The 26,710-nt window shown below is 32.4% G+C and overlaps 1 protein-coding gene across 9 annotated transcripts; it reads right to left on the bottom strand.

Moving 5' to 3' along the window:
- Positions 1–575: 575 nt before the first annotated feature.
- Positions 576–20,709, bottom strand: LOC148606649 (uncharacterized). Of its 9 annotated transcripts, none has more exons than XM_088545884.1 (18): positions 20,605–20,676; positions 20,039–20,109; positions 15,642–15,764; positions 14,916–15,081; positions 13,826–14,113; positions 12,911–12,968; positions 12,474–12,541; positions 12,046–12,108; positions 11,679–11,753; positions 10,955–11,011; positions 10,211–10,267; positions 9,574–9,711; positions 8,755–8,811; positions 8,425–8,571; positions 7,039–7,086; positions 5,434–5,505; positions 4,631–4,684; positions 576–3,446 (listed from the first exon to the last, which is right to left on the bottom strand). In XM_088545884.1, exons 3-18 carry the CDS (start codon positions 15,675–15,677, stop codon positions 1,369–1,371), a joined length of 3,462 nt encoding a protein of 1,153 aa, XP_088402010.1. In that variant the 5' UTR covers positions 15,678–15,764; positions 20,039–20,109; positions 20,605–20,676; the 3' UTR covers positions 576–1,368. The 9 variants fall into 9 exon arrangements, with proteins under 9 accessions (XP_088402010.1, XP_088402007.1, XP_088402008.1 ...); XM_088545881.1 differs by having other exon boundaries at positions 10,205–10,267; XM_088545882.1 differs by lacking the exon at positions 20,039–20,109 and having other exon boundaries at positions 10,205–10,267; positions 20,605–20,709.
- Positions 20,710–26,710: the final 6,001 nt, after the last annotated feature.

The following is a 26,710-nucleotide window of genomic DNA, read 5'->3' on the forward strand; positions in this document are numbered from 1 at the left end:
TAAGTATGGCATTAACAGGAAACATTCGGTAAATCACTGCTATCAATATCAAGACAGGTATACATGACGTTTAAAAGATAACGAGAATACACACCTGTCAAAAGCACCAGTTTTAAATGTGTTTACTGTGCAATGCATCCTGAGCGGGTAGAAAAGAAAAACCAGGGCAACCACGGGAAATAAGATTCTAGCGAAAATCAAACGAATGCAATCCAAGGACAAAGACCTGACATGGAAAACAGACAAATACAACAAAGAACATAAAATAACCAAAATAATACACACAAAGTAACAAAAGTAAATGAGCAACTCGGACTTCACTAAAAACCGAGAGCATGGACCAGGTGCACTGATAGGGTAAGCGTCCTTTGCTTTTCTAGAAAGACCCACCGAGTTGCTAATAAAACGTATTTGAGATTGCAGATCTAGACTTCCTGAAAAAAAAACAAAGACATATGCGCTAAATATTATATCCACAGATTAAAAATAGCGTGTATGTGCCAGAAAGATGTAGAGAAAATTTCGTTCTCAGATCAATTATACTTCACATTATAGTTCACATTTTACAAAATTCAAAATGTTTAAACTTTATTTTCATTCTGATTATTTCATACAAAATAATGAGAGTTATTGAACTACTGTAAAAATATACAGTTTACATAGTGGTTCTAATAGTCATTACAGATACACAGTCAAAAATGTTTGAAATTCGAAATGCAGTTGACAAAATAAGTGGCGAAAGTTAACAATCAAAAGTTTCCTTTTGTTTCATAATTCAGTTGATACGCATTTATTGCCACGAAAAGGTACGCATTTTAAATATAAGGAATAAAAGACCTAGTTTGTACAGACAATTGTTTTGCATTGGTTTAGAATACAGTTTAATTCAATCTTGTGAATTATTACTAATACCACTTTACAAAACAAACAATTTTTAAAAACATAAAGTTCTTCTTATTTTGTATAGTTTCTTATTACAGTATTTGTGAAATTTTTAGTTTTATAGTTCAGTGTTCAAGATCAACACACAACGTCTGTCTATCACACATTGTTCAAGATCTTTATTAAATAATTAGGTAGTGAGTTATGTTCACAGACAATTTACTTTCATACTAACTCAGTTTATTTAAGGCACTGAAGAAGGCCATTTGTTAACTGAAAATTTTGCTTATTGTATATTTTATTATAGTGTATTAACATCTTTATCGATATTGTTATACAATCCTTTAGACTTACAAATTTTTGTTTGTTTGTGCTGCATCGTCATGAATCGATGATCCGATACACAGTAAGTTTGCTGGTTGGCAGATTCCTTTATACTTTATATATATGCATCAAATAATTCATGCAAAGTTAATGTGAAAACTTTTATTCTGCCGCTTTGTTTCTCAAATATTCTGCTACATGTTTATGGTTGTTTTTCAATGCAATTTCTAAAGGTGTTAATTCATTTTCTCCTTTCAAATTTGTCAACGCTCCTCTTTCTACTAAACATTTGACACATTCCAGATGGCCGTTTTTAGCAGCCCCAAACAAGGCGGAAATGTTTGAATTAAATTTTCGTTTATTTAAATCCTTACTTTTTTCAACAAGAACTTTTACTGTTTCTAAATGTCCTTCTTGTGCAGCAAGAATCAGAGGAGTTGTTCCGTGATCACAAAAAATGTCGGGATCTCCTCCGTACTCAAGTAATATTTTTACAACTTCGGTGTGACCTCTGTCAGCTGCTAGTAACATTGGGGAACCACCATGGTCTCTAACTATATCTGGATTGGCGTGGTTTTGTAATAGAAACTCTGCAACCTTTGGATGATTTTGGCGGGCGGCGTACAATAATGGAGTAAATCCAGAGTAAAACTCTCCGATTTTGTCACTACTCATAACTTTTAGAGATGATTTGACATTGACATCAACTCCTATATCTACAAGTTTCTTAACAATTTCCAAATGACCGTAGCCTGCTGCAAAGTGCAGAGGCGTAGTATTTCCTGGAAGTTGTTCAATAAAGACTTTTTTATCTCCTACCCTCCCAATTACAAAGTTGAAGACGTCAATAAGTCCTAACTTACATAACCAATGAAACGGTGTCGATGACAAAATTGCTATATCTAAGACAAACTTTGTATACTTAACAATAATACTAAGATCATTGTTTGCACTCGGTGGTTGCATATACATTAATGGTTTCAACTCTGAAAGACTTAAAGTCACTAAAGCATTTATAAAATATGGCTGAAAACTGATGTCGGATATGGAGGGATTAAGAAAAACGTCAACTTGATTCCCCTTTTCAATTTCTTGTTTGAATCGTTTTGCTAGTAATTCGCAATACTCTTCGCTTGTAATTTGAATACAAACACTCAAATCGTCTACATCAGTAGCAGATTTAGTTCTTACATACTCTCTCAAAAACCCTGAATCACTATACTCAAGAATATTATGAATATTTGATCCGCCGTACATCTCTGCAACGCAGTCTGTAATTGAATCATGACGAATTTTGTAGTAATATTTATCGTTGATGAAGAAAACTCCCTCTAAGTGCTCAAACGCATTTTTCATCTCAATGGAACAATCATTGCTTTTAAAATCTACGTTGCAGGATTTCATTATGTTGAATATTTTGGTTTGCAATTGTTTTCCGTCTTTCCCATAATCACGCTCGCATACTATCAGATTGTTAATGTCAAACATTGCATTTTTATTCAGCATGGCTAAAACAAGACTGCAATAATGATATGGGTTTGTGTCTCGAATATCTTTGACCATATTTCGTATTACATTTAAAGGAGAAAATATGTTTGAGATTGAATAGTAGTCTTTTCGTATTCCAATTTCGCTACTTACAACGTGGCACCACAGTGGATATCCAGGGAAATAACCCTGTTCTCTTATTTTTATCAAAAGATCGGAAGGTATTTCATTAACTGAGAGGCATTTTTTTAACAGTCCTATTTTTTCTTCTCCTGTAAGCTGATTCTCTGGTTTACTTAAATCAAAAATCGTTTCTGTCAACATCGTTTCGTTGATTCGTCTTTCATTTGCTCGATAAAGTGTCTTTCGTATTGTCGATAGAATTACAGTATGATCCTGAGAAATGCTATCTTTCAAATTCTTTGAGAGTTTTACCCACGCGCTAAGTATTTCTTCATCTAGTATTTGCTTTCCAAAAGGATCGTTTATAATAAAAACTTGCTGCTCATTCACTTTTAATTTCTGTTCGAAAATAGTGGGATCATGAACAAATATATATTCATAGTTTCCGTCATTAAGTTTCAGATACAATGCTAAATGTTCAGCTAAGGATGATTTACCATCTCCTGAAGCACCGATAATTGTTACAAATCGGTGGGACTTCAGCAGTTCAATAGCATTAAAGAACATCGTACTCTCAAAGAATTCCGCATATCGTTTTTCCATAGCGTGTTTAGCGTTTCTGATTCTAGCTACAAAATAAAAATCATCTAATTTATTAGTTTATTGGTTTTGTTTGTGTTAAACATTCAAATTGATAACTTATATCCTACCCGATTTTTTTACCAAATGTAACTCGAAATTTTGTATGCGTTAATGATTTTTTCTTATAAGCCATACGATAAATAATCATGGAAGTTTACTACTTTATCTTTATTACCAACTGCTCTACTTGAAAATATAATCGACAGTGTATATTTACAATCTGTTGCCGATGGGATAACAATATGCTAGATAAAAATATTTGTCAAGCGAAAACAGAAAATGTCAGCAAAGGCTGTGTTTTCGACAGATCACAAAATATTCATCAATTTAGAGGAATGTGAATATATGTTATTTTAAAAACCGCATATGGTAATATACAATTTATACATAAAGAATTAGTTAAATATAATGTATTTTCCACACAATCTTAATCTTAAACTTTATTAAGTAACTGTCTTTGTAAGATTCATGCTAAATTTGAAAAATGTGATACACCCCAAAAAGGCTACCTATTTTTATTTTTGTAATCAAGTTGTTTTATGGATCTATACTATGAAATATGTAATTTTTCATTCAAATCTGCTTGCTCTTAGGAGATAATCAACATTGAAAATCCACTAGATTCTATTGTATTTGGGTGTCATTTACAGAGTTGTCTCCCTTAATTTTGAAATCTACAGCGCATTCTATGTAATTTTTATCTCCTAAGAACACGGGTTATATGAAAAACTGAACGTTAATTTCTGTTTACTATGGCAATTTAAACAAAATATCAAAAATAAATATATGTAGGTTTTTTACCCATTAATCACATTTTGCATGATTCTTAGCTGGAGTCTACTTAAATGTTTTGATAGGGAGTAGGCATTATAGTCGATAACAGCATTCTGTGTACGTGTATATTTGTTCGGTAGACTATCAGTGACAAACAGTTGAAGAAGGTCTAATAGTTGTAAAATCAAAGAGTAAGTATTTTTTTTCAAAAGTATTTTTGAACTAAAGAGGATATTTACACTGTATGATTTTAGCACAAAAATAACTTGTATATCTACATGAGGCGTTTTACTGACTTGGGCCGTTAAAGCAAGCAAAAATAAATATAAGTAGTTATATATTAGCCAGCACCTGTAATACAACAGGGTCGTATATGATAAAGAGTAAGGAAACTTACCATTCTCTTCTGATGCTGATATACCCACATTAGGTTTTCCGACTTCAGATGCCCCTGTTGATATATAGATAGTTAAATAACAAACAACTAGATACGTGGGACCAATAAAAAGACGTATTCTAAGATATTCAGCGACAATTTTACTGATTCAACTTGTTACATTCAACTTGTAATTTCTGGGTCCTTTGTTGTCTGTTCATTTCAAGTTTTTAATAGTTTCTCAGAAGCATTTGTTTTAGGTATTAAAGATTAAGTTATATCCAGTTATGTTCACAGTTTTTGTTTTTCTTTCGCAAAGTCTGGATTAAGGACTGATCATTTTCATTTGTATAATATTGTCAACAGTTGCCTAGGCTAAATCTACAAATCAAAACTTGTTTTTTTCAATTATTTCTTTCGTGACTAAGTGTTACATGAAATGTTGCTATAAAATCTATCGTGTCCAATTTTGGTATGATATTAGAGTGATAAAATGATTGCAAATATAGTCTCTCTAATCGACAGTACGGTTTCTTGAAGTCTGAAGCTGCTGATTCCCATATGTGCTTTTTCTCCAATGAACATTATTGATTTTTCAACGGTTTCAATTTTGCAGAAGTCGGGTCCTATTGTGGAATAAACTTGTGATAGCGGTGACCTCTTAATTGTTAGACTTCTGCGGCGTCGGGTGAATTTTGATTGAGTAAAGCACGTTAAATAAGTATTCCAATATTTACATTTCCTTGAGACATGAACATAATTTACTTATAACAAACAAGTTGTCATAATTCAAGCAACAGATCGTTGGAATGATAGGTACCTACCAAAATTGTCCGACCCAGAATCAAGAATACCCCTACGACTTGAACGGAGATTAATAACATTTGACCTCTTATCTGGAACAAAGAAAATTTTATTGATTAATAAAAACAATATAACAGTACACTGACCACAAATGTAATTTCATAACCTCACACAAATTCAATCATTTTCTTTCATTATATTTGCTTTTAATGCTGTTGTTATTTCTTGAAATTCGGGTACAACAAAATTTGCAATATCACATGATTGGCACGTTTGTACTTAATCACCACTGGGTCGATGTCACTGCTGGTGGACCAATGGTCCAAGGGTATTCACCAACTCGTAGTCAGGCTTGTCTGGCCATGTATTATTGCATATATCATTTATCAAAATGTGCAGTATAACAACTATTTCAATTCATAAAACATCTAAGTTTCCTTCCTTCTATTGCACATGGAAGAATTTCTTGGTGCTGGATTTGGCTTTTTATTGCGAAATTTTTGGATTTGAGAACTGCTTGTGTTTTGTATTTAGTTTTGGATTTAGATCTTCCTATATATTTGGTTTTAAGGCTGCTGATTGTGTTATCACTTGAAACATGTGAACAGCATATCGAAATTTGCAATATATATGATTGATACTATTGGTTAATCAAGGGAATCAAGGTTCTAGTGGTAATCCACACATACATGTATCTACGATTATAAATTGTTCGAGGTAAATTTGAAATTTAGATTCAAATACAAATTAAAATACGTAATAAATATGGCTTATTGAGCCTTTATTTCTTTGTATTTAATATTTGGTTATTTAATAGTCTTTGTTGTGTGTCTCTTTTTTCCATGTCTGGTCTTTATCCCTGGATTACATATCGAACACAAAAAAGACAAATTAAAAATCACACCAAAAATAAAAAAAAGTCTATGTTAGGTTTTTTTTTTGGGGGGGGGGAGGGGGCGTGATCACCTTTGGCTCCTTATAACTTGAAAACCATATGATATATCTAATATCTGATTTAAAAACGCAGGCATGGATGTTTATTACGAATCTATTAAGATAAAGCAAAATCAGACCAGAAATGAACAAGCTTTCATCTATAAATCAGAAAAAATACTTGTTTCTTGCCCCTTTGTGGCCCTTATTCTTAATACGCTCAAGTCGAAACCAAACATCAATCTCAGTCTTCCTTTCCTTAGTATGGCACCTTGTAATTTATGCCACCCCCCAATTTCTGAAAAATTCAAGTCATTATCCCAAAAATTAATCCTAGTCTGACAATTGCGGTATAGAAAATTGTAGACCAACATTATAGAAATTCTTACGCTTTTATTGGAGTATTATAGTTAAATTCTATGACATAATTACGTTGGGTCCTAGTTGGCCCCTACGTCTAAACAAATAACCCCTAAAATAAATTCCAGTCTTCCTTCTGTGGTTTGGAACCCTGTTAAATTTTATAGAGATCAACTAATTCTCAAGTTATTGCACGAAAACCATACGACAACGACGACATGGATGACGACGAGGACGACAACAGCGCATTACTAATGAACGACCGAAAAGTGTTTGCGGGCGTAGAAGAATTAAACAAGAGTTTTTTATACTTTCAATTTTTCATGACATACCTCCATCTGCATCTCCGTCAACGTAAACGGTTTTTGACATGACATAGTCTGGAAATAAGATGAAAAAGAATGATATGTCACAGTACATGTTTATGATATACTTTTTGTTTACTGTATGAAATTTGTCAAATATTAACAAAAGCCGCAAGTAGTATGTTTAAATGTATCCTCTAAAAGTATACCATCTATAACATTGTTTGGTCCGTGGGTTTTACTACACCATAAATCACCTGTATTATAGGCAGTGTCTGAGTTTTGTATGGAGTGGTCCTTCAAAACTCGTACATGAAGTTGCACAAACGTAAACAGGGGGAATATCAATGATAGTTAATTATTTGGAATGTCTTTGATTCAAAAAAATTGGTGAAAGAAATCAGCGTTATATGTTTAGCCCTTGGCATATTTAAAATCCAATCACTTATGTAAGTGTCGTTTGTCGTTTAGTTAATAGTATTCTTGCTTCAAAGGAAGCTTATATTGTTTTACCCTTATCAATTCATCTGCTTGTCACACAGTCAAATGTTTGTGATATTCACAAGCATATCGTTGTATATGTTATCTCGGACTTCAACTACATTGTTTTGTTTAAATAATAAAGATCTTTTTTTTTCAAATTTCGTGCAATAAGGTAAAAATATTAGCTGACTATATATTATTTCCATCTACTATATAATACTACCTATATCATTAAAAGCTTAATTAAGTAGTAATAGGATCATTAATTGGAAGGAGAGAATAACTAAAATATGATCAAGAGTGCCAAAAAACGCCTCGATTTAACGAGTATGCGAAACTTGTTCAGTGCGCGACTTAAATCTTACTGCGTTCTTGGCGAGAGTGATCATATGTTGGTTATTCACGATAACCAATTGATTTAGCTATTTATTATATAGATTTCCTCCATAATTCGTTGCTAATTTCAACATAAATTTCAAAATATAAGAACGGTTGATTTATATCAAATTTGTTACGTTTTGGCGGGAGAAAAACCGAGAGTGAAAGTACCGAATTTATTTCACAGTGTAATTATCGAAATTTATTACACTGGGAATATTCGATATAACACTGCTTCCCATATAACAATTGCGATATGTTTACATATATTGAAATTTTCTTACAGATGAATTACAGAATAGTCATCATGTTAGTTTAATGTCCATTAAAGTAACTTACATGTACACCAATGTAGTTAAATTATGTACGTCGACAAATGCAACATTATATAGGATATGAAATTGCAAATAGATAAACGTCGTAGCAATTACTGCACCTAAGTAAATAATTTCAAAGTACTTTTTTGTTTTTTATATCGTACCAAACAAAACATTTTGATATGTTACATATAAGATAGGCTTGGTGTAAACAAAGTTAATTGTTAAGACAGACCTTGATTCCCACGTCCTAATACCCCCTTTTTATTTGATATTTTGTCTTCCATTTCCACTCTAGTTGTGAAGCGAGCACCACCATTTTCATCTTTACATGCATGGCTTGATTTGTCTCCCTTTTCATTGTTTGTCAACTCTTTGGTTTCTACAATTAGATATGTTATGAAAGATTGCAAGGACAAATCAATACATAGGAATGCGACACATGTTGAAAAATGGATAGATTCATTAGTAATTATAGCTCTGAATTTAACAAAATGTATTGTTATCGACTTGTTCTAATAAGCTGGGTTTTTTTCTATCCACTATTGTTGAGAGTATTAATTACCTGTACGTAAAGTAGTCTTAACATCAGTCTGTTCATCATCAATATCTTCGGAAACATCTTAAAGAGAGATAATATACATGAAAAAATATGAGAAATCATAGAATTTCTTTTTAATGTAAGAATTATTTTTATCAAAGACAGTGCCTGATCCGGAAATTTCGACAAGGGAATTCCGTTGACTCCCATCAAAGAAGACCTGCTCCAATTCTTTACAGTAATTTTCAATAAAGCCAGCCAAATGTTTCGAGATATGAAAGAAGGGTGTGAGAGGCGTATATCTGCCTATGACATTTTACGGAATTTTTATTTATTTACAGAGTGTCCTTAATGTATTGAATTTTTAGCATTTTTTTCTTTAATATTTTGTGGTTCTTTTGTTCACTTAAACCCCCGAGGTACAATTCAAATTTAGGACTGCATGTTACAATTACTCTTACCTCAGAAAAAAATACACTTTGATAATCTTAAAAACCTATTAATACTAGAGAATGACCATTATTACTTCAGTACCTCGCATATGTTCTTCTCCACGGGCAGCAACGTGATAATCTATGCTATGAAATCATTGTAAAATATGATTTGCTTCTTGGGATTGATTTGTAACTCTGACAACGCTTCAACATGTCTTGTGTTTTCATTTGTTAGTTATTATTTAGTGTGTGTGAGAGAGTATTTGTTTTGTTTGTTATGTTTTGTTAATGTTAGGATTATTAATTTTTTAAACAAATATTAACAGGCACATGTTTGTATCTAACTGAATATAACGTTTCAGTGTAAGATGATAAGCTTAACTTGATAGTCATGAAACTTGAAACATACAATGATTTCCTGTTTCCTCTGTTCCGCTTTTAATGGGTAAGTTCGGGTTTTCAATCCCGTCTTTGATTATACAGCTGCTGCTTTCCGCTTCATTTAATCCGTCTCCCTGTTGTTTGTCTGGCAAATGGTCTTTATTTTCTGCAACCACAAAAAAACATACTGGTTAAAATATAAATATGAGAATTATGTACTAAACAATAAGTCTGAAGGTATCAAATCCAATGGGGAAAACAAAACACAGAAGTTAAAGCAGATATATAACGTGATTATGTGCATATAATGAGTTGTATCTTTTATCTAAACTAAGATGTTAATGTTTCTATTGAATCAAGTCCTGATGTAAGTCTATCATGCCGAACACAGAACATCTAAAAAAATATAAATTCTCTTTGATCTCAATGTATAGATAACATACGATTTCCTTATTTAAAAAAAACTGATTTTTTTAATATGCCTTCAATCGGAGATAATTGGATGGAACTTATTCGAGTATTAAAAGTTCAATCAAGGTTTGTATATTTTGGGCACTGTACAGATTTACTAAGTATGATGTTCTTAAATTTAAGGTAAGTCTGACCAGGCTCTTCATTATATATATATATATATATTAAATTACGATTGCTAATCGTACCGCTACCTGCAAGTATGGCCATCTTCATATCAGTCTTTTCTTCGTCGATTTCAATAGAAATATCTGAATTACAAAAGTATGTACATGTATAAAACAAAACATTTTGACTTGAGTAAGCAACAACTTACTTCTTGTATATAAATGTTGAATTGTTCATTTTTCACAGACGGTGGCACACCCTGTGATTCAAAAAAGAAAGATTCGCTGACCTAAGTAAAATGACCCGTTTTCAACACACTCAACCAAATTTTTCATGCATTAAAGGAGAACACAGCAATCTGTCTATGACAAGTATCGTAAGCAATGGGACTTTCATGGAATTGGTGTCATTTTTGTATTTAAATTATATGGTTTCGTTCGATATTTTGTTCTCTCTTTTTATGAACCCATGTAAAAGTATGTTTCATATTCAAGACAGCATGTTACAGTTATTGTTGCCACAGAAAGTAAGTTTAAGACAAAACTCCTGAACCTGAACCATAGACAAATATGACGAGTAGTTCACGTACTTCAGTACATTGTATTCATTTTACTCTACGGCTAAAACATTGATATTACTGGCAAAGAATTTGTCGTAGAATGTGAAGTCATATTGTTTTTATATTTCATATTGTCTGTAACCACTATCCACTGTTACGTTTGTGTCTTTGTATTTGTTTTGTTTTTGGTGTATGCTGTTGTTCTTAAAATAGGGCATTGGTTGTTTTGTGATGATTTATTTTTCTTTAATATTTATTAAAAATTTGATACCCTGTTCATCTCCATCAATATACTTTACTGCGGTTTCTTCTTCTGACCCTGTTTTATCTACAGCATATTTGTTTAATTCAATACAAATGTAGGTAGCCAAAAGATAATTATTACAGCGAAAAAGAAGTTTCATCCAAAAACGGGAATGTAATGTTGAGTTTGTATTATTAGAAATTATTACATTATTATTATTTCGCCATAACGTGTAACAAATTGAAATGGGATACAGTTTAATCTATGAATAATGGAGGAATGAGTCAAGTTATTATCAAGACAAGAAGTTTGACTTAGGATAAGGGATACAACTCTTAAAAATCATTGTAACGTTCTGAACTCAGCATTGTATACCAGTCTCATGTAAGCATCAAAGTAACTTTGATTCATTTCATTCTGTTTCAAAGGAGGCTTGATATGCTTTGGCGGAATTGAAGATGATATATCACTGATTTCAAGAGTTATGTTCCTTACCCTATATTTACTTCCTTAAGTATGTTCTGCAATGATTTTTTTTAATAACGAATATATCTGAAACACCATTTTTGCATTTATTTTTTCATGCTGTTTTTGTGTTTCTATTACATTCACATATTATAGTTTACTCAACAAACGTCTTGATTAATCATAGTAAAAATATATATTAAAACATTTAATATTAAAAACCTGTTATCACATAAATGATTACAAAATATCATCATTTCATAAACGTACTTAAGAGAGAACCTACCGTTTAAATTTGAATCATCTTTTTCTTTAGAGCAACATCGGGTTGTTGTTAGTTCACGGTAAATGATTGAAACCACTTATCAAACGAGAAAATAATAAATATTAAAAGCTTATTTCAAACACAATATTCAACGCTTTATCATGTGGTAACATGTGTACGCCGATTGTGAAAGATAAATACTCAACAATTATTGACCAGACTTGCAGTAAGGTAGAAATGGTGAATGTACATACAAACCTTCTTTAGGCAGTTTGGATTAAACAAAATGAACTAATTTCTATAGAATATTTAGAAAATATATAAAAGCACAAAATGATAAAGTTTTTATGTATGTATATTTTGTGATAAGGTATTGAAAAACACTTACCAACAATTATAAATAGAACTGTCAGAATCAGGGTACCAACAAACGCGGCATTTCCTCTACCAACTACAAAAATAGTTACAGAATGAGTTAATTAATTAATTAACACTGCTACAAAATCTTTGATCAAGTGCATTATTACATTAAAATTAATTGTAAAGATTAAATAACCAAAATATAATCACGAGTGCCAAAATAAAAACGTTTAGATTTAACGAGTGCGCGAAACGAGTACAATTTTATTAAGTTCATAACACGAGTGGTAATATTTTTGGAATTTACGATAACCAATTGATTATACTATTTATAATTCAGATTTTTACCATAATTTGTTGCCATTTTCAACATAATATTTTAATTTTATGAACGCCGGATCTCAATTTTTCATTTTTTTTCTTTTTATGATTCTGTAAATTAAGTTTACATTTTACCTTGTTCATACTGTTCGTGGACAGTATCATTAAGATAGACGACTACTCCATCCTCAGAATCAATTGCACTAAAATGAAAATATATACTATTTTTTTACCTAAATATATAATTGATATACACATTATACACACTTGTAACGGATAATAAAAAAAAAACTAGTTTCAACAAATTTAACACATAACCTAATCTACCTATAAATAAAACCTATAATTAGATATTAGTTTTATTTTATTGACAACTTTTTTTTAAATGTAAACTATATTCGATGCTTTTTTTATGTAACGCTTTGTTAACTTTCTTTATCGTTAACGTAAAACTTATCAAGTAGATTTGGGGTCACATCGTATAAAAGTCCGAACAAATCATTTGCATGGGATTTTATTACTTTTCGTTGGAGAAAAAATGAATTGTAAAAGTCCTTATTAAATTCATTAACCTAAATATAATCACAGGTGCGCACATCGACAGACGAGTTGCCATAACATCACTGCATTCTGTAATGATAAAACAAAAAGAACAGTGAATACAGAGTTACCTTCAATCTGCCAGAGTTGTCTTTCGCGGACCAGATTACATGTTTAGTATGGTTACGATAAAAGTAGATCGGACTAAAGTCGATATCGTAAATTTCATATTTTCTTAAAATATGAGCTTATGCCATTATGAACAGGTATTGGCACATGTAATCATTTTAAAGCACCTTCTGAAAAGAAAAGTTAAGTGTACCATTATAAAGTAAAACATGTAGTATATTTAATGTATAACCTTACGTGTATTTGAAAACGTTACCAAAAGAAAGTTAAACAAGGCACAAAAATGTATTTGATGATATTGAGGTCGCCACTGTTCAAAACATTGATCGCCTGAATATACCTGAAATATTTCCACTCGGGCGTTAAACCCAGACAATCAATCAATCAATCAATCAAAATCTTTGTAATAGTCAAGCCTGCAGACTATAAACAAGGGTCTATGAATAGTCTGATATAATCTTAGTGCAGACAAATGTAGTATTATCCCCCAGTATAAAATGTTATTTTATCATCAAGTTCGAGATGTAGTCTTATTCATCTTGTTACAGAATTAACTGTATTATGTTTATGATCAATACTCACTATTGTAAATGATTAAAGAAAACATAAAGTAGTTACATTGTGGTCGCATTAGGAAATGCAGAGCGAAAATAATGTGATGATTATTTAGATTTCGAAGATACAAGTAAGTGATACCAAAGTGGAAAATGTTAAAATTGTGTAGGAGTATAAAATTAAAAGGACTAATTTGTATAGTGTCAGGCGACAAAAAGAATCCATACGTATGGAAAATCAAAGTCAAATTCTTCAATACTTACTGGAATGCTCAGTACCACATTTGTAACAGGAGCAATCCTCTTTTGAAGGATCACAGGAGCAAACATCAGTTGGTTCATTAATGTAGATATAGCCTTTGTTAATGTTGCAACGACAGCTAGCATCTAGAGACCCTGATCCATTGTTAACCAAAATGTGACCATGATCACTACATTTCGACTTTTTAAGGATACAGTCACTACTCCGGTTTGTCCAAAAATTGATCGGTTGATAACGATTGAATTTACAATTGCCAGTGTTCAACTTTGGTTGCCACACAAACTTAAAACCTGAAGACGTAAATATATTGAGTAGTTTGATTTGTTTTTACATAGGAATGGTGCCTTACAATTACGTAGTTTCTCAATTGATTGATCAAATCTAGCTTCATATGGGCAAAATAATCTAAAAATATAGTACTTGTAAGGAATTTGATGGTAGCTAATAAAGGATATGAATTCAGCCTTCATTGAACATACATTTTGAGCCTTTTGAGATGAACCTTGTTTATGGCATTCATGCAATAACCTATTTTTTTATCATCTTTTTCTAACAGTGATACATGTAGCAATCATTTGTCATATATATATTTGTTTGTACTGTCATATAGTTGTCTTCTTAGCTCCGTAATAAGAGACAATAAATAAATTTCTAAAAGATATACTCATACATTGTTGGTATTACAAATGGAGGACTTAAGTGTAAGTGTTAGTAAGAATCAGGCAAAATATTCAGAAACATGCACGTCAAAACCTCACCAATCTGACAATATATTTTCACCCAAGGATGCTTTCTCTATTTAAAAAGACCATTATTTGATCTCTGTATCACTGGCTTTGATCAGAAAATTTTCAATAGAATGTTAGAAAAATGAGGTTTATTTGGCAGAATTATCTGCCCTTAAAATGTTCATTTTCAGTGCATTTCAATGAAATTATAATTCAATGGTCCAGCATGTTATGGAACATTTTGTCTGTTTTCTTAATTCTGATGGTGCAAATAGTCTAATTACACTATCAAAATGATGTTTTTTATACCATGTTTCACCTACTGCGTAATTCTTATAAAGATTGACATTAACTACAATCTTACCTTTGTATATCGGTTCTGGTTTGTAGCACTTCTCTGCATATGAATTTGCCGATATATTGAATAAACATGTATAGTTAGAATGGTATGAGCAATAACTAGATGCCCTATTCATCCAATGGCTTGGGAACGGACATTTCAGATCGTAACTTTCACACTCGATGAATAACTGATAAAATAAACAAAGACAAAAGAAACATGAAGTACGATTTCAATCAAAGATATAATATTATATAAACTGAACTTTTCCTTCATCGCCACCATCATTAATTTCTTTGTGATCTCATAATATTCCAAGTGTGGATAAACAAAACAAGATAAATTATATATGCAAACGTGCAGCATGTTAAGTTCAATATATTTGCACACACTAACGGAAATAATGTACAGCACACATACACACAATTTGAAATATTAAACAACTTGATTCATACTCTTAACAATAGGAATTATAAAACTCACGCGCGCACAAACACATACTCATGTAGGAAATATATCGACTCACACACATACACCCTCTCAAGAATTATAAAACACTCAGATACACAAACACACACTCTGGCATTACATTTTACATAAAGTGTAAGTCTCTTTAAGACATAGAAACACAATGTAATGAGATAAAGCATTTGTAAAAGAAGGATTATTTATGGAACAATAAAACCCTTGCAATGTTCAAAACATATTGTTTGTATTGCTTACACCCTCTTCTATTATATCACATCTTACCTTTAGAAGTATAGTGATAATTGACACTAAAGCCATTGATGTAATGTGATGTAGACAATCCCAAACACTGCTATGGAAGTGTAAATGAATTTTCTACACATGTAAACGGTTTCCTGTCATCACCTTTAAGTAGAATTTCCGACTTTATACGTACATGTACGGTGTATTATGTAAAGATACATTTGTCATCAAATATGATAATACTAATTACATACAATGTATTCATTTTCTTTTATTAAAGTCCATGAAGATAGCTAGATAAAAAATGAATAATCAAAATGTCCCCATCGCATACTTATCTTATACATGGAGCTAGCGCACTTACAAGGATAACTAATTAAGAATAACCCACAATATAAAGGTGAAACATGACAATGAGCAATAACAACTATAAACTTATTTGATTCATAATTTACAAGATTTCGATTCTAATATTGAGCAAAAGTATCAATGACAAAACTACAGGAAAAAAGTAAGCTATTGCTTATGACTTTTGGTAATAGTTAAAACATCTCTGAATAACGAAGGTTGAGTAATGTTCCCCTCATATTGAATTCCAAAAAATGTATAACAAAATATAAATATATTGTGGCAACTTCAAGTTTTTTTTATAATATAAGAATATCTTCAATCATACTGTTGTAATGTGGTCCTAACATGTTTTCTCTTATATTTGCTTTCATTTGTTATAAACTGTTAAGTGTCAGTGTCTATAAGAATCAGGCAGTATGTTAAACATGGTATGAAAAAACTATAACTTTGATAGTGTAATTTGACTTTTTGCATCATCAGAATCAAGGAAAACAGACATTTTCTATATCATGCTGGTCCATTCAGTAATAATTTTGTTGAAATGCACTGTAAAATGAACATTTCAAGGGCAGATAACTCGGTCAAAAACCTCATTTTTTGACATTCAACTGAAAGATTTCTGAGCAAAGCTAGTGATACAAAGATCAAATATATAATGGTCTTCTCAAATCAAGAAGAAAATATCTTTGAGTGAAATTACATTGTCAGATCGGTGGGGTTTTGTTTCTGAATGCATGTTTCTGAATTATCCCATCTTGCCTGATTCCTACAAATACTTACACTCCTTGAACTGATGCGCGCAACGATTTGACGGATCAACGACCGCTGACTGATAAATCGCTGACGGATCAATAACTAATGACCGATTACCGATCTGATGGCAGTTTTTGCTGTGTAAAATGACGAATAATTATGAAATAAAAGTATGTATAGATGTTTAAATCTATTTTTTATTATGTAAATATGTGACAAATTGACTAAAAAGCAAGGAAAATCGTAAAATACAGTGACAGCTCTTTGGTTACCTGATGCGATCACCGGTTTAATGAATCGGTTCCACGGATCGATGACTGATCGGAAACTGATTGGTGATCGATGTCCGATCGAAACTTTTTTTGCACGGATCGGTTTAGGTACTGTTCACTTACAGTTGCGATCACTTCTAACCTCTCTTCAATTCTGTAAGGATCTGTCAGGATTTCTGTTCTATGACAGCAGATAGAACAGAAATCCTGACCGACCCTGACATGGTCTGACAGAGGCAATCCTGAGTCAGGACACATTTTGTCCTATTCCCTGGCAGATCGTGACAAAAACTGTCCTGTGTCGTGACAAACAAATACGGAAAGCTGTTCTAAACTGTCATACCCCTGGACAGTTCCTGACACTAAATCGTTATATACTGTGTGACGTAATTTAGATCAGGAAGTCCGCGATTAATAAATGAAACTGTGTGACTGATGTAAATTAGCTAACCCGATTAGGAAAAAAATCTTGATTTCAAAATTTACATTGAATTTCCAACTATAAACATAGAGCTCGTCGTGATCATCATCCCACAATCACTCGATCGTTGTTCATGTTCCAATTTTGTCGAACACGGTCCACTCACTCATCGTTCAAAAATTATCATTGTTTAAATGTTTTTTAAATATAAAGTAAAAAGTCATTCTAAAAAACTGTTACAATTGACAATTTTAGCATTAAATGTGTGACTGATACCTCAATATTTCGGTCTAAATTCTTCAAAATGCCACTTTTATCAACGAATATGAGTGTGAACATTTCCCTACATGGTCTAGATAGATCTTATAATATATAGAAACTGTAGCAATTAAAAATGTTAGTTTCATATTAGTGTGGACTGTGGTACCTTCATTTCAAAACAAATGCAGCAAAATGTATGAGGGCAAGCAGTTTTATTTTTCATAAGGGTCTAACACTATTGATTAAAATGCTAATTATATCAATATCGCTATCATCAGGATGGCTGTGACACATTTGTTTGAGTCAAAATTCTTCAAACATGTCATATTCTTGCAAATATATGAGTGCTCACACTTTTAATTTGCTTGAGGGTATACAATTATTGACTAAAATGCTAATTTTTTCAATACAACTATCACATAGTGGCTATGACATATTAATGTGAGTCAAAATTCTTCAAAAATGTCATATTCTTTCAAATTGTATGAGTGCGCGCACTTTTTATGTCCATTAGGGTAAAAAATTATTGACTAAAATGCTAAAGTTTTCAATATAACTATCATGTGGTGGCTGCGACATATTATTTTGAGTCACAATTCTTTAAAAATGTCATAATCTTCCAAAATGTTTAACTGCGCACACAATATTTATTTGCTTGAAGATATAAAATTATTGACTGAAATGGTAATTATTTCAATATAACTATCATATATTGGCTCTGACACATTAACATGAATGGGCTGCAACATGTTTTTGAGTAAGTACACTTTTAGCTTCCACGAGGGTATAGAATTGATGACTAAAATACTAAAATGTTCAATTAAACTATTATGTGGTGGCTACGACATATTATTTTGAGTCAAAATCCTTTAAAAAATGTCAGAATATTTATTCTGCAAAATGTATGAGTGCGCACACTTTACATTTGCTTGAGGGTCTAAAATAATGACTAAAATGCTATTTTTTTTTCAATATAACTATCATATAGTTGCTTTGTGACAAATTAATTCGAGTCAAAATACTTCAAAAATGTCATATTCTTCTGAAAGGTATGTGTGCGAGCACTATTAATTTCCATTAGAGTCTAAAACTATTGACTAAAATGCTATTTTTGTCTAATATAGCTACAATGTGGGTGACTGCGACTAATATGTTTCAGTCAAAATTCTTCAAAATGTTATATTCTTTCAAATTGTATGAGTGTGAACACTTTAAAGTGTATACAATTTCTGTATAAACTGTTTAAAATTGTTAACATATAGGTACTTTGTATCATACCGGTGTCTTGATCTGCAACCAAAAATAATTCGGTCCAAATTCTGTAAAGTCAGGGACGTAGCAGGTACGGCAGGTAATAATTTTTGTTGGTACTGCATGCCATACAAAGAAGTCGGGTAAAACATTTTCTAAAAAAATCAACTTTAAACAAAGCAAGGCTTCCTTCCCGTCGTACGATTCGGGATTCGGGTGCTACGCCTTTTTTCGTATTCACGTACATGTACTGTATGTAATTCAGTCAGAGAAGTATTCTCGAGCTAATGACTGTCAGAATCTGTCAGGAACTCTTATAATCCACGTATCTGTTCCACCTAGAACAGCTCCTGACAGGAAGGTGTCAGGACCCATGACAGATTATGACACAGCTTGTCCAAGTCGTGACAGACACTGACAAGGTGTGTGGCGGGTCAGAACAGTTTCTGACAGTTTAAAACTGTTTTATCACAGCGAATCCTGACAGGATCGATGGGAGGTTAGAAATTATCGCAACTGTAGTTATTGACAACATAAACATACCAATGCATACACTACTCTTATAGACACGTATTTTAGTTTGAAGTTCGCTTATGCATGCAATTGCTTGTACAAATATATCAGTTCATTGAAGTACATTACTACATTATGTACGTATGTAACATCATAAGTGAACTAGGGATAATTGAATACAAAAAAAGATAGCATCCGTGTGAATTTAATCTGCTTTTTACTAAATATATTTTGATTTGTAATGTATTACAATACGCGGTTGAGTGATACTTTTAAACTTTTTAAATGCATCACTCAATAAATTAACCATTTCGGTACCAGTTTAGACTGTTTCATCCTTTTCTCGCGGATGTAGGACTTTCAGTGGTGCGAGAACAAACTAATTAGCAATAAAAATTTTTTTGTTTTCACTTATGTCATGACTATTTCCTTACGGAAGTTGTGTTCCAATTGTGGCTGCCATTTTTCAACTTGTACAAAGACTAGAAGTTAATCCAAAGATATATGACAGTTATTAAATAAAACTTTGATATACATACTTCTAGTACATGTACGTCAAGTAAACAAATCAACAAATTAGTTTTACACAGATAGTTCATACATTGCAAGTATACCTAATTAAAGCATGTGTATTGCAAGTGTTTAAACACAGGTTAGGCCCTACACTATTCATGTCTCCATTCATCTATAAATAAATGAATCAGTGGTTATCCGTCTAGTATTAATGCAAAAATAGCCTATATCGAAAGTGAAAATACAGCTCAAATTACATGTATAGGCCAACCGTATATAACAATCATTAAGTAATAGAATATAGACATTTGAATCCGTCTTGATTCACAGTAATCACACATGATAGCGTATTACAAATCAGGTAATATTTAAGAATGCTTGATGTAAAACATATATACCTATGTCTGTGCCGGAAAATATGTGTATGAAGAGCAGGTTATGCTAAAAATAGCACGGTGTGTTTATTTCGAAATATAATCAAAATATAACTTCTTATCCGATCCAAAAATAATCCACCGTTATTGACTGGAATACACATGTCGCTTAAGCAAATAAATATGTGTATTATATCCAATTTTAGAAACTGCTTGGGTTGAAACTCCCTGTATGATTAATCATTAATTGAACATCTATAAATCAGAGATTTGAGAAAATGACTCTAACTTACCTTACTTAATGTTGAAATTGCACAATTCAAAATATTCATTCAGTGTGTATATACATAATTATTGTCACAACGTACATGCTTATCGATTCTTTAAATACCTTGTGCATTAGGCACGAACCATTTTCTTATGGGGGGGGGGGGCTGGGATTTTTTTTCCAAAAAAATATTAATTGAAATTTTGATTAAAAAAAATAAAATATTTTTAAAAGAGCCGAAAAAAATAAAATAATTCATAATTTAAAAAAAAAATTGAAAAATCTGAATAAAAAAGAAGAAGAGGAGGAAGAAGAAAATAAAAAAAAAAGAATAAGTGGAAGAAGAAAATGGAAAAGAAGAAGATGAAGAAGAAGTGTGTTCAGTGCATTAAATATAGTTATTAAATTTACCATGTGTTAACCTTTTTTAGTTTATTTTCTATAGGAGTCGATGTTACTCATGTTTTTCAGTTCTTTGTTGATTTTAGTTTTGTGTGTGCTTTATATGCGTTTGTATATATGCATGTTGGTTCTTTTGTCTGATTTGCAGGCTACCGTTCATTGAAGATATATAGGTGGCCTTAGGCTGTCGATTTTCCATTCCTGGTTGAGTGGTTGTCTCCTTGACATATTCCCGATTTCCATTCTTTTTATCTTTTTATACCTTGGATTTGTAATCTCTTGATTATTTTCTGTTTTTTTTTGTTTTTTTTTCACCTAGCCTTTGTAATATACTAAATGATTGTACCATAGATTTAATGATTGGATATGAACTGAACACAAAACCAATAAATACCAAACACAGAACTGAAAGAAAAACATAACACTTTAATGTTTCAATAGAAAAAAAACAAAAAAGTAGATCACAACACATGATTTTGACTAGAAATGAAGGAAAATATTGTAAATGTCTAAAACATAGTCTTCCTCCAAGCAATGCAAGACAATGGCGGAACATAAAGATTTTTTTTTAACGTTTTCTTTACTGTTGGTTTTTTACTAGGAATCGGGAAATATTGTCTGTTTGAAATTTGTTTTGTTTTTGTGGTCTACCACATTTTAAAACTGCTCGAGCTTTCCTCTTCTCTACTTTTTCTTGTTTTTTTTTTTTTGTATTTTTCTTGCAATCTCCTTTTCTCTAGCTGAAACACCAGACCTTTCAGTGATTTTTTCTTCACAATTATATGTTCAGCTTTATTATATTAAATAGTTAAGTTTAGCTAAGATGATTGTCACGTGATTTGTTGTCACTGTTCAAACCTGATATTCTCTGAAACAAAACAAAAATAATGCAAAAAGATGTTTGAGTATGTATTTATGTATGATTTTTTCAGGTATTCCTTGCTTGCGATACAATACGGAAATGGAGGACATTTTAAATGCAACATGAACATTCAAGGATCTTGGTATCTCTATGATGGGCTAAGGGAGTACCATAGTGCAGGAACTGGCCTATGCTCACCAAAACCAAGACAATGCTATAGACAAAATTATGTTATATATTACCGTAATAAAATATTACCTTGAACCATGTGCTTTATAATATGCATTTTTCCTATCAACATACGCTGGGATATTGCTCTTGCAGAGATCAAAAAGCATACATTTCAAGAAATTAAAAAAAATAGATTAGTTTCTCAAAAAAATAAAATAAAAATATTTGCTGAAAGTATAAAAAGAAAAATTCCAATTTTTGGTGTGAAAAAAAATTACAAAGTAGGAAATCCTAGCACCCCCCCCCCCCCCAACCATAAGAAAATGGTTCGTGCCTTAGTGGTATTTATTACTGTGTGGTGAAATGCGTCTTGTGTGGCTGTGGGATTAAAATTGTAGATCTACGGCTACCACTGGCTAGTTTAGGCGAAAGGAAATATCTTATGGGCAAATTTCTCTCTGCATGGACAATACATCTACACCATTAAGACTCCTTTAATATCCTCCTCGAGGCAATGCAAGGTAATCAGAATCAACGATCTCGAGCTAAATTGGAGGGGATCTCGTAGCTGCAATGGCCTTAGAGATGCAGCGTGTAGGCCAAATGGCGTCCGGACATGTCCTAGCACACATTAAATAGGCGACTGATCTTTAGGTAGGGAACCTAGACGAAAAAAAAACCCTGGTCCTCCAGGATGGGATTTACATGTAAGCATGATGCTAATAATCTCATCTTGTGAAAATAAATATTACGGAAATCAATACAAGGAACCAACAAACAGCTTGAAACCTTGAGATGACGAGTTGCTTATAATATGCTAGTTGTGATGTAAATGCTTAGGGCGAAAGCACTTCAAGGGAAACCTAATGCAGGAAAAGTCAAAACGACATGGGGTGCTAGAAAGCGAGGTCTTGTGTTGACCTTATGGCCCAAAGGGAGCGACGAGGATTTGTAGATAGGTTTTAAAAGCTTATATATTCAATTAGGCAATTTTATATCACATAGTACGCTTTGTTTGCATTTTAAAAATGCTAACTGATGATTTCATACAATAGACATTGGATTAGAGCAAAGAAAAATTTTATGGGGCAAATTCTGTAATAGGAGACGTCAATTATTTTGCAATTATATATTTGACAGCACCTAAAATTACCGTGCATACATAGGTCCTGGTCTACTTTATGAGCCGCAGAATTACTATTCTTTTTCTAATTTCTATTATCATTATAATTTTCTTATAAATAAGAACTTTACGAAATCAACGTAGGTTTAATTTATATACAGTAATCTTTAAATGCCAATACTTTATCGTTTAACCATATGCAAACACTGCAGATCCATATATTTGTTTTGTTCTTCTTTTTATATGTAATTACAACCCCTCTAAATTGTCGGTTTGTTGTTTACCGAGATTTGTCGGAGATTGTTTTTTTTTCTAATTTTTATTTATTTGACAAAAATCCAAGACGGGAAAGGAGTCATGGCCATCGCCACTATACGTCACCTAAGTTACATGATGTCTCTATAGATGGTCTCCTTCCTTTCATACAAAAACCTCTTGGACTTCATCACATTAGAACCAAACTTAAATCTATACCTCTCACTCTAATACACTCCCTTTACAAAACAAGTCTTGACACTCCTGTGTCTGACCCCACCTCATCATTATACAGACTTGTTGCCATCATTTTGGATATTGGTTTCCACAGACTCTTTAAACCAGTTTGTGCGAAAAGTCAAGATGAAGAAAAACGGTCATTTCCTCCACTACCGTTTGTCAACAAAGGTATAGATGCAATTAATTTGGCTAACATCCTCCATCACAAAAACGTTACCAACTTAATTCCCTCATATTTCAAAGACAAATCCATACCAATTATTTCATATTCCTATACTTAACCCATTGCATCCAAAATTTTCAATTATAAAAGGCTACTGCAGAACCTGGAGATTGAGGACTTCAAGGCTAAACCACCTGACTGTTCTTGCAAAACCTCTCCATTCAAATATGGTCCTTCTGGTCACGTCGTTACGGGAGATTTAACCATTATCGAAAACGAATCTCTACGTAATATCCTTTCTAAAGGTCCCAAGTACCGTGAACCACGCTCCTTAAATTGGAATTATAACTTAAAAGTTCTTATGGATGCCGTCGACGACTATGCAAGAAAATGGATAAAACGAGAACAAGAAGACATTGATTCTCTGTCAGAGTGGTTAAAGGCCGTGAGGTCTTTAATTTTGAAACGAATGAAAGTTTTAAGTAGGACAATGAGTGCCAAGGCTACATCAGTTTTCAAAGACCCCGATGTAGCCAAAACATTGTCTACTATACATGAAAAATATGTTGCCGTATCAGCAGACAAAGCCCAAAACAACATTGATTTTTGTCTTCAAAAGTTTTATATCCAATGTTTATTATCAGAGGTAGACGTAGAAAATAATAGCAGTGATAAGACCTATACTGCTACCACTCTCTCCAAAGAAGAGATTGTGGAAAACCATAAATCTGTGCTATCCTCTTTTGGTCTCTCTACCAAGGACGATGATTGTGATTTACCGTCTATGTACTGGATTCCGAAACTTTACAAGAATCCATACAAACAACGTTTCATAGCTGGATCTGCAAAATGTACCACCAAACCTCTTTCAAAACTTTTAATTTCTATACTCACAACTGTCAAAGAGGGTCTGCAGTCTTACCACAACGCTTGTTACTCCCGTAGTGGTATTAATTCAATTTGGATCCTGAAAAATTCGAAAGATCTTTTGGAGACAGTCAGTTCAAGACTATTATCTGAATATAATAGCATTGAAACCTATGATTTTTCAACACTGTATACTTCTATTCCCCATACTCAGTTAAAATCCCGACTTAAAAACATTATACATCGTTGTTTTTCCAAAAAAGATGGTACACCTAGATACAAATATATAGTTCTTGCTAGAGATTCCTCATACTTTGTAAAAAAAATAATCCCAAATCATCTTCCAAATATACAGAGAAAGATGTTAACAAAATGCTGGAATTTTTAATCGACAACATATTTGTCCAGTGTGGTGGACGTGTTTTTCAACAAACGGTCGGTATTCCAGTTGGAACAAATTGTGCTCTTTTACTTGCTGACCTATTTCTTCACTCTTATGAGGCTGACTTTATAGCTGATTTGATCAGAATGAAAGAATATCGTTTGGCTAGATCCTTCAATCTCAGTTTCCGCTATATAGATGACGTATTATCTTTAAACAATCCTAATTTCAGGGATTTGATACATCGCATCTACCCAAAAGAACTTGAGATAAAGGATACTACAGACACTGTGAAGTCAGCCTCATATCTTGACCTACATTTAGAAATCGATGGTAAAGGAAAAATATTGACCAAACTTTACGATAAACGTGATGACTTTTCATTCAGAATTGTCAACTTTCCTCTTATCTGTGGCAACATCCCTTCGGCTCCTGTGTATGGAGTATTCATATCACAACTCATACGTTATGCCAGAGCTTGCCGAAACTACACAGACTTTTTGTATCCCGCTAGAACCCTAACAAATAGGCTTTTGGAACAGGGTTATGTTGCTACAAGATTGAAGTCATCACTACAGAAGTTTTATGGTTGTCATCAAGAACTCGTGTATCGTTATGGTGTATTAATCTGCACAATGACAACTGATTTATTCAACGGGTCATAGTTTTCCTTTCCTCGTTTGTCTACCCCGGACTTGACTTTTTATGAGCAACTCGGCGGGTGTTTCTAGAAAAGCAGAGGTCGCTTACCCTACCGGTGCACCTGGTCCATGCTCCCAGTTTTTAGTGGAGTCCGAGTTGCTCATTTGCTCTTGTTACTTTGTATGTATGATTTTATTTACTTTATGTTCTTTGTTGTGTATGTTTGTTTTCCATGTCTAGTCTTTGTCCCTGGATTACATTCTTTTGATTACCGCTTTAACCTTGGTTCTCTTGATTTGTTCTTTTATTACATTATTGTAAACTTGTAATTCAAAAAAAAATAGAGGAATGTTTTTTTTTTTGTTTTGTTTTTTTTTGTTTTACATACAGTATTTTTTCTGTTTATTTGAAAATAAAATTGAAACGGAATTCCTTGTCGTAAGGGTAGAAATATTGTAAGTCAAAACGTAAAATTGTTTCTCAATGGTTACTCTACTGGAGCAACTGGTCCACGCTCCCAGTTTTTAGTGGAGTCCAGTTCCTCATTTACTTTTGTTACTTAGTACGTATTATTGTTGTTACTTTTTGTTCTGTGTTGTGTTTTTCTGTTTTCCATGTCAGGTCTTTCTCCCTGGATTACATTCTTTTGATTTCCTCTAGAACCTTGGTTCCCTTGATTACTCTCTCACAAATGCGACAAGAAAATTTTTATTCTTAGATTAGCGAGATTTCCATGTCTCACCTATGGGTTGAGACAGAACAACTACTCTAACAAATTCACACATTAGTTTCAGTTGAAGTTGAAATTGTCTTTACAACTCAACTGAATTATCTTGTCATCACAGGTACCATGATATACCACCCTTGTCTATTGTTATATTAACACACCTCTTAAGACTTGCTATTTTGCTGTATTCTTAATCCTTCTACTGTTCCCTTTACTGCAATCATTGCACATAGGTATGGGTAGGTAAAACCAAAGTTTATTTTTACACCAAAGGTTGATCTATATATAAGTAGTAAT

Source organism: Perna viridis, chromosome 9 (genome assembly GCF_037379345.1).
Source record: "Perna viridis isolate PV_CMFRI_1.1 ecotype Kerala chromosome 9, ASM3737934v1, whole genome shotgun sequence".
Taxonomy (NCBI): domain Eukaryota; kingdom Metazoa; phylum Mollusca; class Bivalvia; order Mytilida; family Mytilidae; genus Perna; species Perna viridis.